At 44.4% G+C, this 13,262-nt stretch overlaps 1 protein-coding gene across 1 annotated transcript in view; it reads left to right on the top strand.

Annotated features, from left to right (window-relative positions):
- The window catches only part of LOC110503384 (calsyntenin-2), a 501,875-nt gene that overhangs the window by 475,041 nt on the left and 13,572 nt on the right, over positions 1 to 13,262 (top strand). Inside the window, exon 12 of the mRNA XM_036962198.2 lies at positions 4,427 to 4,638. Within this exon, the coding sequence (XP_036818093.2) occupies positions 4,427 to 4,638 (212 nt within the window). The remainder of the gene's footprint in view (positions 1 to 4,426; positions 4,639 to 13,262) is intronic.

Raw genomic sequence — 13,262 nt, 5'->3', positions numbered from 1 at the left:
TCTCTCTCTGTCCCCCTCTCCATCTCTCTCTCTGTCCTCCCTCTCCATCTCACTCTGTCCTCCGTCTCCATCTCTCTCTGTCTTCCCTCTCCATCTCTCTCTCTGTCCTCCCTCTCCATCTATCTCTCTGTCCTCCCTTTCCATCTCTATCTGTCCTCCTTATCCATCTCTCTTTCTGTCCTCCCTCTACATCTCTCTGTTTGTCCTCCCTCTCCATCTCTCTCTGTCCTCCCTCTCCATCTCTCTCTGTCCTCCGTCTCCATCTCTTTCTTTGTCCTCCCTCTCCGTCTTTCTCTATCCTCCATCTCTATCGCTCTGTCCTCCTTCTCATCTCTCTCTCTCTGTCCATTTCTCTCTGTCCTCCCTCTCCATCTCTCTCTGTCCTCCGTCTCCATCTCTTTCTTTGTCCTCCCTCTCCGTCTTTCTCTATCCTCCATCTCTATCGCTCTGTCCTCCTTCTCCATCTCTCTCTCTGTCCATTTCTCTCTGTCCTCCCTCTCCATCTCTCTCTGTCCTCCGTCTCTGTCTCCATCTCTTTCTTTGTCCTCACTCTCCATCTCTCTCTGTCCTCTCTCTCCATCTCTCTCTCTGTCCTCCCTCTCCGTCTCTCTCTGTCCTCCATCTCCATCTCTCTCTTTCTGTCCTCCCTCTCCATCTCTCTCTGTCCTCTGTCTCTGTCTCTCTCTCTGTCCTCCCTCTCCGTCTTTCTCTATCCTCCATCTCTATCGCTCTGTCCTCCTTCTCCATCTCTCTCTCTGTCCATTTCTCTCTGTCCTCCCTCTCCATCTCTCTCTGTCCTCCGTCTCTGTCTCCATCTCTTTCTTTGTCCTCACTCTCCATCTCTCTCTGTCCTCTCTCTCCATCTCTCTCTCTGTCCTCCCTCTCCGTCTCTCTCTGTCCTCCATCTCCATCTCTCTCTTTCTGTCCTCCCTCTCCATCTCTCTCTCTCCTCTGTCTCCATCTTTCTCTGTCCTCCATCTCCATCTCTCTCTCTGTCCTCCGTCTCCATCTCTCTCTTTCTGTCCTCCGTCTCCATCTCTCTCTCTCTGTCCTCCGTCTCCATCTCTCTCTCTCTGTCCTCCGTCTCCATCTCTCTCTCTCTGTCCTCCGTCTCCATCTCTCTCTCTCTCTGTCCTCCGTCTCCATCTCTCTTTTTCTGTCCTCCGTCTCCGTCTCTCTCTTTCTGTCCTCCATCTCCGTCTCTCTCTTTCTGTCCTCCGTCTCCATCTCTCTCTCTCTGTCCTCCATCTCCATCTCTCTTTTTCTGTCCTCCATCTCCATCTCTCTCTTTCTGTGCTCCATCTCTCTCTTTCTGTCCTCCCTCTCCATCTCTCTCTTAATGGGATATTTCCCCCTTTTTTCACTCTTTTTTCTTCACTATTTTTGTCTTCTCACTCCATTCTCCCCGTCTTCCTCTCATCTTCCTGTGATCTGTGATTGTAAACTAGTCTCAACACCTTCTCACTGTCAACACACAACAACAGCACAACTCATTAGAGTACATCTCACACTCACTCATGTAGCTAGTTAGCTACCCCCTCTCCTCCTCTTCCTCTTTCTCTCCCCTCTTCACTTCTTTTGTTCTTTAATCCACCACTCTCTCTGTTCCACATCGCCTCCTGGGGCAAGTTTTTACATTTTCATGTTATTTATTAATAATTCTGTCTGGGTTTTGCCAGAGGACAGCGAGAGAGAGAGACAGAGCGTGGCTGGATGGTATTGTATAACAGCCATCCCTGGCGGGTTGTGGTGAATATTCATTGCCGGTTTAAATATGTGCAGCCCCCCACAGCTCAGCCCTGGAGGGGTGTACTCCGCCCCCCTATTGGGTTCGACGCAGGGCTGCGGGCCCATCCCTTCAGCTAGCCTAGCAAGGCAGGGGGGGCAGGAAGAGGAGGGGTCGACTGGGCTGCAGGCACACCAATTAGAAATGAATACATTATGCTCACGATGCTTAAGCTTGTGTATTTCTCAATGTGGTTTAATAAAGTTTTCTGGTTGTGTGTAGGCGGGTGGCTGGGGCTGTGGGACGTAGGCTATCCAGTGGTCTGCACTGCCTGTGAACCTTGTTACGATCCAGCTGTGGCTCACAAAGAGAGGGTCTGGTAGTCGTCTTAGACAAGCTTTGATAACAATAATCTGTATATCAGCAGGCATTGATGAATGTAAACATAATTAATTTAGAACAACGTCCAGTAAACAGGCCTGCAGAGCAGACTGTCTATTAGGCCACAGCCAAAACACAAGATACTCTTGAGGAATGCTGCTGGAAATTTCCCCGCAAGTGGCATCATTGTAAACAAATGAATGGAGTCGTTCATTAATTCCTTAAAATACACTTAAGCGTGTTTTCAATTTAATAATGCAATTACTGCAACCATCAGGTGTTGCAGGTGTTGCAGGTGTTGTGTTAATCTGTGCAGGGCCTTTATTCTATACACTGCCGTTTCACTGTCTCTGCCTACTCTCCACAACAATACCCTGCCGTTCCACTGTCTCTGCCTCCTCTCCACAACAATACCCTGCCGTTCCACTGTCTCTGCCTCCTCTCCACAACAATACCCTGCCGCTCCACTGTCTCCTCTCCACAACAATACCCTGCCGTTCCACTGTCTCTGCCTCCTCTCCACAACAATACCCTGCCGTTTCACTGTCTCTGCCTACTCTCCACAACAATACCCTGCCGTTCCACTGTCTCTGCCTCCTCTCCACAACAATACCCTGCCGCTCCACTGTCTCTGTCTCCTCTCCACAACAATACCCTGCCGCTCCACTGTCTCCTCTCCACAACAATACCCTGCCGTTCCACTGTCTCCTCTCCACAACAATACCCTGCCGTTCCACTGTCTCCTCTCCACAACAATACCCTGCCGTTCCACTGTCTCCTCTCCACAACAATACCCTGCCGTTCCACTGTCTCCTCTCCACAACAATACCCTGCCGCTCCACTGTCTCTGCCTCCTCTCCACAACAATACCCTGCCGTTCCACTGTCTCCTCTCCACAACAATACCCTGCCGTTCCACTGTCTCCTCTCCACAACAATACCCTGCCGTTCCACTGTCTCCTCTCCACAACAATACCCTGCCACTCCACTGTCTCTGTCTCCTCTCCACAACAATACCCTGCCGCTCCACTGTCTCTGTCTCCTCTCCACAACAATACCCTGCCGTTCCACTGTCTCTGCCTCCTCTCCACAACAATACCCTGCCGTTCCACTGTCTCTGCCTCCTCTCCACAACAATACCCTGCCGCTCCACTGTCTCCTCTCCACAACAATACCCTGCCGTTCCACTGTCTCTGCCTCCTCTCCACAACAATACCCTGCCGTTTCACTGTCTCCTCTCCACAACAATACCCTGCCGCTCCACTGTCTCTGTCTCCTCTCCACAACAATACCCTGCCGTTCCACTGTCTCTGTCTCCTCTCCACAACAATACCCTGCCGTTCCACTGTCTCCTCTCCACAACAATACCCTGCCGCTCCACTGTCTCTGCCTCCTCTCCACAACAATACCCTGCCGCTCCACTGTCTCTGCCTCCTCTCCACAACAATACCCTGCCGCTCCACTGTCTCTGCCTCCTCTCCACAACAATACCCTGCTGAGGAGGTGAAAGACACAACATGTGGCTCAACGCTTAACAGAAAAAGAGAAAGGGAGAGTAGGCTATACCACGCTTGACTGAAAGCACCAGAAAAGGGGAAATATGGTTCTGAAACCCCTGTGTATTAGTGCTATGTGATGAATTTTACAGCGGTGTTTAGGCATGAAATAAAACATGAAATAGGCTAGCAGCAAACTGGTATGATGGGTAATCACAGGTAATTATGAACGAGTCAGAACCTCCTTATGCAAAGCTCCAACAGAACAAAGAGCTGTTGTCGTGCAACATTTTTTTTCTTCCCTTTCCCAGTCCCAGACATTGACAGATGTTCATCTCCCTCCTCTGTAACTCGATGTATGTGAAAAACATTCCTCTACTTGCTACAAGCTTTCGCATCTCTCTCTCTCTCTCTTTCTCTCTCCTCAGCCTCCCTTTCTCTCTCTCTCTCTCCTCAGCCTCCCTTTCTCTCTCTCTCTATGGTTTCTCGTTGATTGATGTCTAGTATGCATTGTTTATGCAGTATGTGTCATATAATTTTTTGCATGTCTATGTCAGATGTCTGCATCACTGTCTGTGTGTTGTTGCTCTCTGGGAGTCTGTCACAGTTCGGTCAGCCTCACCACTCCTACAGTGTACTTGGGGAGGCTTTTTTAACCTTCCAAGGTTGCTGATTCCTGGAATTAACCCACACACACATTCTCAAAGTATCTAAGCACTCTAAGGGCACAATGGCTATTTCACACTTACCTAAAGTGATACCCAGACATACTGAAACATACAGTACACACACATTCAACCCTTCCCTTACTCTCCATCTCCAAGGTGTTTTGGGGAGGACACGTGTATCTCCATCCCGGACATCGATGCAGTGGTGATGGTGCTGCAGCCCAGTGAACCCAGGATCACCATAGCTGGGGTGGACAGACTGACCAGGCCAGCAGCTGACCTCAGAGGACCAGCCGGACTCACTCTGTTCCAGGACCTTCACATCATCAGTACTGTCACCAAGGGAGACACAGCCTCACACCACACAGGTACAGGGTACAGGCATAGAGGCATGTGTGTGTGTGTGTGTGTGTGTGTGTGTGTGTGTGTGTGTGTGTGTGTGTGTGTGTGTGTGTGTGTGTGTGTGTGTGTGTGTGTGTGTGTGTGTGTGTGTGTGTGTGTGTGTGTGTGTGTGTGTGTGTGTGAGTGAGGTAGAGAAATGGATAGACACTGGGTGCAAACCAGAGCGAAAGAGAGACAGAGAGAGACAGAGAGAGCTCAATAAACAGAGAATAGCAGAGGGGTAATGATGATATGGTCCGAAAGGGGACAGCACCACTAAACTATTTGATTAAACTCTGGAGTGTACAACATCTCCTCTTATTATGGAATTTCATCAACTTCTCTCTACACAAACACACAGACACAGACACAGACACAGACACACACACACACACACACACACACACACACACACCATTAGCCACACACTCCTAGTCACATAAGACTTGGTTAATCTATAGCTTCCAGCTGTGGTCTCCATTTCAGAGGCAGAACATGAGGAGGAAAGAGAGAGTCTGAGTCCTGAAAGCGATGCAGGGTTTTTTTCCAACTCCCTGGCAATGGAGCGAGTGAAACCTCTGGTTATCACTGTTTAATTGGCAGCTAAAGCGTCAAGGCTGAGTCAGAGCTGTTCTGTGTTGATCCCAGTCTCCGTTCTGAGAAGACAAGAGCTGGTATTAAAAGGTAATTTCCATTTGCAGTTCAGCCAGGCAGGAACCCATAGAATCATTTGTCTGGTAAGCAGAGGTCTTAGTCAGCAGGGGGCTGGACTGTAGATGCTGGGGAGAGAAGGAGAGAGGGAGGGAGAGCAAGTCTTAAGGCCAGTAGTACAGGCCAGCTCTGTTCTGCCTACCCCTCCATTCACAGTTTCTTTAGAAGTCATAAGTTTGGCTCACACAGCAGGATTAGACAGGTACTTAGTGTGGAGAAAGGATCACCAGTCACTAACCTGACTAGGACTGGTTAACCCCGTTCCGCTAGCGGAACCCCTCGCCAACAGCAAATTAAATTGCAGGGCGCCAAATTCAATCAACAGAAATCTCATAATTCAATTTTCTCAAACATACAAGTATTAGGCACCATTTTAAAGATACAATTCTTGTTAATGCAACCACAGTGTCCGATTTCAAAAAAGCATTTCGGCGAAAGCAGAACATATCATTATGTTAGGTCAGCAACTAGTCACGGAAAGCATACAGCGATTTTCCAAGCAAAGAGAGGAGTGACAAAAAGCAGAAATATTGATAAAATTGATCACTAACCTTTGATATTCTTCATCAGATGACACTCCCGGGACAACATGTTACAAAATACATGTATATTTTGTTCGATCAAGTTCATACATATATCCAAAAACCTCAGTTTACATTTGGCTTTGCCTCAAAAACATCCCGTGAATTTGCTCAGAGCCACATCAAATCACAGAAATACTCATAATAAACATTAATAAAAGATACAAGTGTTATTCACAGATTTAAGGATGTACTTCTCCTTAATGCAACCGCTGTGTCAGATTTCAAAACAACTTTACGGAAAAAGCAAACCATGCAATAATCTGTATGGCGATCAGACGACATACACAACCCAAGAATATATCCGCCATGTTGGAGTCAATATAAGTCAGAAATAGCATTATAAATATTCACTTACCTTTGATGATCTTCGTCAGAATGCACTCACAGGAATCCCAGTTCCACAATAAATGTTTGATTGTTCAAATGTTCACAGGACACCGGATAAGACAGGAGAAGTACTCCAGATATAACATACTGACCCAGACAGGAAGATCACATCGGTGACTCAACCCACTCAAGTGACGCACCCCTCCTAGGGACGGCATGAAAGAGCACCAGTAAGCCAGTGACTCAGCACTTGTAATGGGGTTAGAGGCAGAGAATCCCAGTGGAAAGAGGGGAACCGGCCAGGCAGAGACAGCAAGGGCGGTTCGTTGCTCCAGAGCCTTTCCGTTCACCTTCACACTCCTGGGCCAGACTACACTCAATCATATGACCAACTGAAGAGATGAGTCTTCAGTAAAGACTTAAAGGTTGAGGCCGAGTTTGCGTCTCTCGCGTGGGTAGGCAGACCTTTCCATAAAAATGGACCTCTATAGGAGAAAGCCCTGACTCCAGCTGTTTGCTTAGAAATTCTAGGGACAATTAGGAGGCCTGTGTCTTGTGTCCGTAGCGTACGTGTAGGTATGTACGGCAGGACCAAATCAGAGAGATAGGTAGGAGCAAGCCCATGTAGTGCTTTGTAGGTTAGCAGTAAAACCTTGAAATCAGCCCTTGCCTTGACAGGAAGCCAGTGCAGGGAGGCTAGCACTGGAGTAATATGATCAAATGTTTGGTTCTAGTCAGGATTCTAGCATCCGCATTTAGCACTAACTGTCTCTCTCTCTGATAATTCAATTCAATTCAAGGGGCTTTATTGGCATGGGAAACATGTGTTAACATTACCAAAGCAAGTGAGGTAGATAATATACAAAAGTGAAATAAACAATAAAAATGAACAGTAAACATTACACATACAGGAGTTTCAAAACAATAAAGACAATACAATGTCATATTACGTATATTTACAGTGTTGCAACGATGTACAAATGGTTAAGGGTACACAAGGGAAAATAAATAAGCATAAATATGGGTTGCATTTACAATGGTGTTTGTTCTTCACTGGTTGCCCTTTTCTTGTAGCAACAGGTCACAAATCTTGCTGCTGTGATGGCACACAGTGTAATTTCACTCAGTAGATATGGGAGTTTATCAAAATTGGATTTGTTTTCGAATTCTTTGTGGATCTTTGTAATCTGAGGGAAATATGTGTCTCTAATATGGTCATACATTTGGGCATACACTGTCTCTCTGTCTCTGTCTCTCTCTCTCTCTCTGTCTCTCTCTCTGTGTCTCTCTCTGTCTCTCTCTGTCTCTCTCTGTCTCTCTCTGTGTCTCTCTCTCTCTCTCTGTCTCTCTCTGTCTCTCTCTCTCTCTTTCTTTCAGGTTTCACTGTTTGCCCTCTTATTCTCCTTTTCTCTTTCTTTGTTAGTCTCTCATACTCTTTCCTTACCACCAGCACATGCTCTCCTCTTCTCTCCACTGTGTCTCCAGTTATTTCTTAACTTTCCCTCTCCCCTCCCTCCATCTCTCTCTGTCTGTGTGTCTCAGGGGTTCTACTCAGCTCCAGATGTTTCCCCTCCTTCCCCCAGTTAGCACAGCTCTGCAATCAATCAAGCCTCAGCCAGGGATAGAGGAGACCCAGGGTCTCCCGGGAACCCTGCTGTTCCAGGGACAGCCCCTGCTCTGAGGAGTGCCTCACCGTAGGGAGGCTGTGGAGTGGGCATGGCAGGTGTTAGCCCACCCAGGAGAGAACACAGCAGGCTGAGAGGCATGGAGCGCTACAGAGACCTGTGTCTTACCGGTTAGCAGGCTGTACAGCAGACTCTGTGGCATCAGGCTGGCTGATTGTGTAGTGATAGAGAGCGTGTTTGAACTGTGTTTTGGCTAAAATAGTTTGTTAGTTTAAGGTTGTTTGTGTGTAATTGTGGAATGAAACATTTTTGTCTTGGATAATGTTGTTGTGTACAGATGCACTATCTTAATTTGACCCTGCTTCTCACAGCATGAAAATAATCCAGCAGCAATAGGAAATGTATGTGCTTTGTCATTAATGGACATTTTTGTAGGTGGTGATACAATTTTCATTAGGGTAAATTAAGTTTAGTTTAGTTAATTTGCACAGTTCGGAATACGGTGTGTGTGTGTGTGTGTGTGTGTGTGTGTGTGTGTGTGTGTGTGTGTGTGTGTGTGTGTGTGTGTGTGTGTGTGTGTGTGTGTGTGTGTGTGTGTGTGTGGCGGTCAGTGCCGTTTAAGTTGAGTGAGGACAAAAACATTTTATGAGCATTGCCTTATTTCTATTACAGCATATTGGATGACTCTCATTCATTCACCCAGTTCAATGTAACATTGATGGGTTTAGGCTACTACATGATAATCTAATTTCCTCGATACCCATCATGAGGTTGCTATAACCTAGCCTAGCCGACCTGCACACATGTCGAGAGAAAATGTTTAGGTGACATTCAATACTGCCTTGCAAACGCTTGCGTGCATCTAGCTGATCTAAGGTGCAATCATTAGTCCAACAGTTTAACAAGAGAGTTTCTATTGGACAAATTCAGGTATGTTTATCACCGTTTCGCTCTCTTTGCTTACATTTATGAAATGTTTGTCAACAGAATCGGCGGAATGAATAACACCCCTGGTCACGCATAAACACAGTTCACATTCATAGCAGCCACGTTGCATTCCTTCTCGCATCTATGTGCTCTCCTCTCACCTTTTTCCTTCGTTTGTGAACTTTAATGCACAACACATCAGCTGTATGTGACCAGGCGTAAAAACCTTTCCGCTAAACACAGCCTACATCGTTGTCACAATATGTGACCGACCGGTTCAAATCAGTCTTATGTAGCATTTTAAATTGTGTTTTTTGCATTGGATTAAAGCAGAGACTCAGCTACAAAGTTCTATATGATACCTTAACTTCTTGCGTCGAGCAATCCCGTATCCGGGAGCGTAATCATAGCCTCAAGCTCATTAGCATAACGTAACGTTAACTATTCATGAAAATTGCAAATGAAATGAAATAAATATATTGGCTCACAAGCTTAGCCTTTTGTTAACAACACTGTCATCTCAGATTTTCAAAATATGCTTTTCAACCATAGCTACACAAGCATTTGTGTAAGAGTATTGATAGCAAGCATAGCATTAAGCCTAGCATTCAGCAGGCAACATTTTCACAAAAACAAGAAAAGCATTCAAATAAAATCATTTACCTTTGAAGAACTTCGGATGTTTTCAATGAGGAGACTCTCAGTTAGATAGCAAATGTTCAGTTTTTCCAAAAATATTATTTGTGTAGGAGAAATCGTTCCGTTTTGTTCATCACGTGTGGCTAAGAAAAAAAAACGAAAAGTCAGTCATTACAACGCCAAACTTTTTTCCAAATTAATTCCATAATATCGACAGAAAAATGGCAAACGTTGTTTAGAATCAATCCTCAAGGTGTTTTTCACATATCTATTCGATGATAAATCATTCGTGGCAGTTTGGTTTCTCCTCTGAACCAAATGGAAAAATGCGCGCAGCTGGAGATTACGCAATAATTTCGACGGAGGACACCAAGCGGGCACCTGGTAAATGTAGTCTCTTATGGTCAATCTTCCAATGATATGCCTACAAATACGTGACAATGCTGCAGACACCTTGGGGAAACGACAGAAAGTGTAGGCTCATTCCTGGCGCATTCACAGCCATATAAGGAGACATTGGAACACAGCGCATTCAAAATCTGGGGCACTTCCTGTATGAAATTTTATCTTGGTTTCGCCTGTAGCATTAGTTCTGTGGCACTCACAGACAGATATCTTTGCAGTTTTGGAAACGTCAGAGTGTTTTCTTTCCAAAGCTGTCAATTATATGCATAGTCGAGCATCTTTTCGTGACAAAATATCTTGTTTAAAACGGGAACGTTTTTTTATCCAAAAAATAAAAGAGCGCCCCCTATATCGAAGAAGTTAAGGGAACATTTTGACATTTGCCATATGGTTAGTGAGAAAGTCCACAATGCAAATGTACTGCCCCTTACTAGATGTCCGACAACGTTTCTAAAATTTGCGGACGGGTTCGGGCCGTGCGGCAGGGCCGGATCTTCCAGGAAGTCATCAAACGAACTCTCTCTGACATTCGGTTTCCATTTTATAAAATGTTCTAATTTTGGTCATTTTTCCGCTCTCCCTGTAAATTCCACAAGAGGGCGAATGGAATCATATTGCAAATGTACAAAACATCACCAATCACGACGTGGCCTTATCTCCTAAACGAAAAAGATTTTGAATATGAAACTTGGTGAGCATAGGTTTGGCATAATGGGCAGTTTACCCCGAACAAGATGACATCTAGGCCTCAACGGTTTTTGAGTTATGGACATTTTTCTGTGATTAAAGGTCAAAAATGAAAATAGAGCAATAATTTTTCCGCTTCACGTCAAAGTAATGGAACCTACGGTGTCAAAAAAAAAAGAATCAGCCATGTATCTATCGTCATTTAAGAGAAATTGTACAATGTCAAATTGGTGATCTTCAAAAATAGTTTTTTTTTTTAAGTTACAGATCCAGTTGCAACGTGTTCATACAAATCTTTTTAAAGTGTGCTTCGGAGCTCTGCGAGATTTCTGTGATTTTCTGTGATTTTCTGAATTAACACACACTTACTAAACCCTCCATAAATAAGTCAGTTCTTAACATAAAACTCAAAATTCAATAAGTGCCTACCCCAAGGAGGATATGTGTTGACTTTCAGCTTCATGTGCCAACCGGAAGTGCCTTAAAATGGTGTCATAGGTGCTGTTTCGAAGGGTTAAAAAGGTCAGATCTTTTTAAAAATAAAATAAAAATGATGATAATAAAGCATGACTAAAGTATGTTGATACAGTTCTTATACATGTGTAATTAACACAAAAATCGAAAGAATTTTGAAAAACGGTCCAGAAAGCACTTTTTTATTAAGGGGGTAAGTTTTTCAAAATGTTACTTTTGGGTCTTGACTTGTGTTACATTTGCAATATGAAAAATCACAGTGGAGCGCACTCGCCACCGGTTGGATTTTTGCAGTGCTACACTTGGCATTTGCCATATGGCATTTGCAATCAACTTTGAATGAAACAACGCCGAATTGAGTGGTATTGGACACTGTGTATATGGTTTGTACAGTGCCAATGACTTCCCATTCATTTTTGTACATTTCAGGGGGGTGTTCCCTTACATACACTACAGTTGAGGAACAATGAGAAAGTAATTTTGCTTTGAATGTTGCTAAACTTGTAAACTCACTTTTGAGAAATTGGCCTTTGAATGTTTTGATACTACTACTGGAGAGCCCTTCTTTGTCTAAACCCAGAGCGTCGATGACTGCAACTGTGCTGTCAGTAAATTTAGAGCGTTTCGCTCTCATTGCGTTCAGAGAGCACACTGGATGCTCTGGCCAATGAGTAGGGTTGATCCGAACATTCTGACCTCACAACGGCAGTCAAGCACCCAAGCTAAATGGCTAACATTGGCTAGCTTGCTAGCTACAGTACGTCCAGACACAAATGAGAGAACACCCCACTCTGACCATTTTACTCACCCTAGCAGAGCTGGTAAGGCAGTTTTCATGTTATCCAGAGCATTGGTGACTGAAACTGTGCTGCTGTCAACAATTGAATTACTGTACCCTTTTTTGCCGACGTTTACTGACATCGGCCATATTCAAGGTTCGTAAATTAATCAGTTATTCTACACTCTGGCACACTCAGATGAGAATTTTGTTAAGACACGTCTCTTGCTAGCTAGCTAGCTAAACAATGAACCATAATCCCAACTCATGATGTTACTACCCTGCATGAATCTGCAGGTAGCTAACCAATCAGGTTCAATGTTAGCTAGCTAACAATAGGCTATAACTAGTCAAGCAAATGGCTCTGAGATAAGAATAATAAGATCATACACATAATATTAGCTAACGAGCCAGCCAGCTAACGTTTGCTAGCTAACAGTACGCTTTAACTTGAAATGAAACCACTTCCTGTCAAAATTGGAGACATGTAATATCTGAAAATGTAGCTAGCTATACTATCTTACCCATATACATCATGGATGGACGCGTCTCCTGTCGGATGCCATGGTAGCCCTTAATTTGAAGATGACACAGGCTTTTTCTCCATCTTCTTAGCTACTGTATCATACTCAAATTCCACTAATTTCAAAACTCGACATACACGTAATGTTAGCTAGCGAGCCAGCCAGCTAACGTTAGCTAGCTAACAGTACACTTTAACTTGACATTGGGCTTATGCTGTTTAACTACATGATGCATTTTTAAAAAGTATGCGTTAGACAGGATAACCTAGACATACTGACCAGCTCAAATAGACAGACGCGTGCTATATGGCAGACCAATCCAAACTCATCTCTCTGCATGTCCAGCCCACTCATTATCTCAGCCAATCATGACTAGCGGGAAGGTTGCAGACTTTCTGTGGCTAAACCAACTAGGCTTGTAATTTAACAATTGTATTCATATTTGCAGATGGCATACAAGATTGTTATTAAGGCACATGAAATTCACATGTTCGAGAAGGAATTTCTGCCAAAATGTTGCATTTTGATAAAAAATTAAAAGTTTCCAGAAACAAGTCGCATATTAGCTAAAGTAACGTCATAGTCAACATAGCTAAAATAACTAATAGTAACACGTTAGTAAACACGCTAAAATCATGCAGTAACGTTACAGTGTGTAGTCAGGTAGCAGTTTAACAGGTACACCGGCTGGCCCCAGTGACAATAAATTAGTAATACTAAAAGCTTACCTTGACTTGGAAGAGTTCCAGTGTTATGTTGGATAGTCATAGCCAGCTAGCTAACATAGCATCCCTCTGTTTAAGCAGGGTGTTTGAGTAGGCTTAACTAGCTTGCTGTTATGCTCGTCATTGGAAGGGGTAGACCAAGGTGCAGCGTGGTAGGCGTACATCTTTCTTTTATCGATGACAGCGAAAAAAAGAAAAAAAATAC

Source organism: Oncorhynchus mykiss, chromosome 24, assembly GCF_057628025.1.
Source record: "Oncorhynchus mykiss isolate SJ-2025 chromosome 24, ASM5762802v1, whole genome shotgun sequence".
In the NCBI taxonomy this organism is placed as follows: domain Eukaryota; kingdom Metazoa; phylum Chordata; class Actinopteri; order Salmoniformes; family Salmonidae; genus Oncorhynchus; species Oncorhynchus mykiss.
The sequence above is the reverse complement of the archived record's forward strand: the minus strand, read 5'-3'. Positions and strand labels throughout refer to the sequence as shown.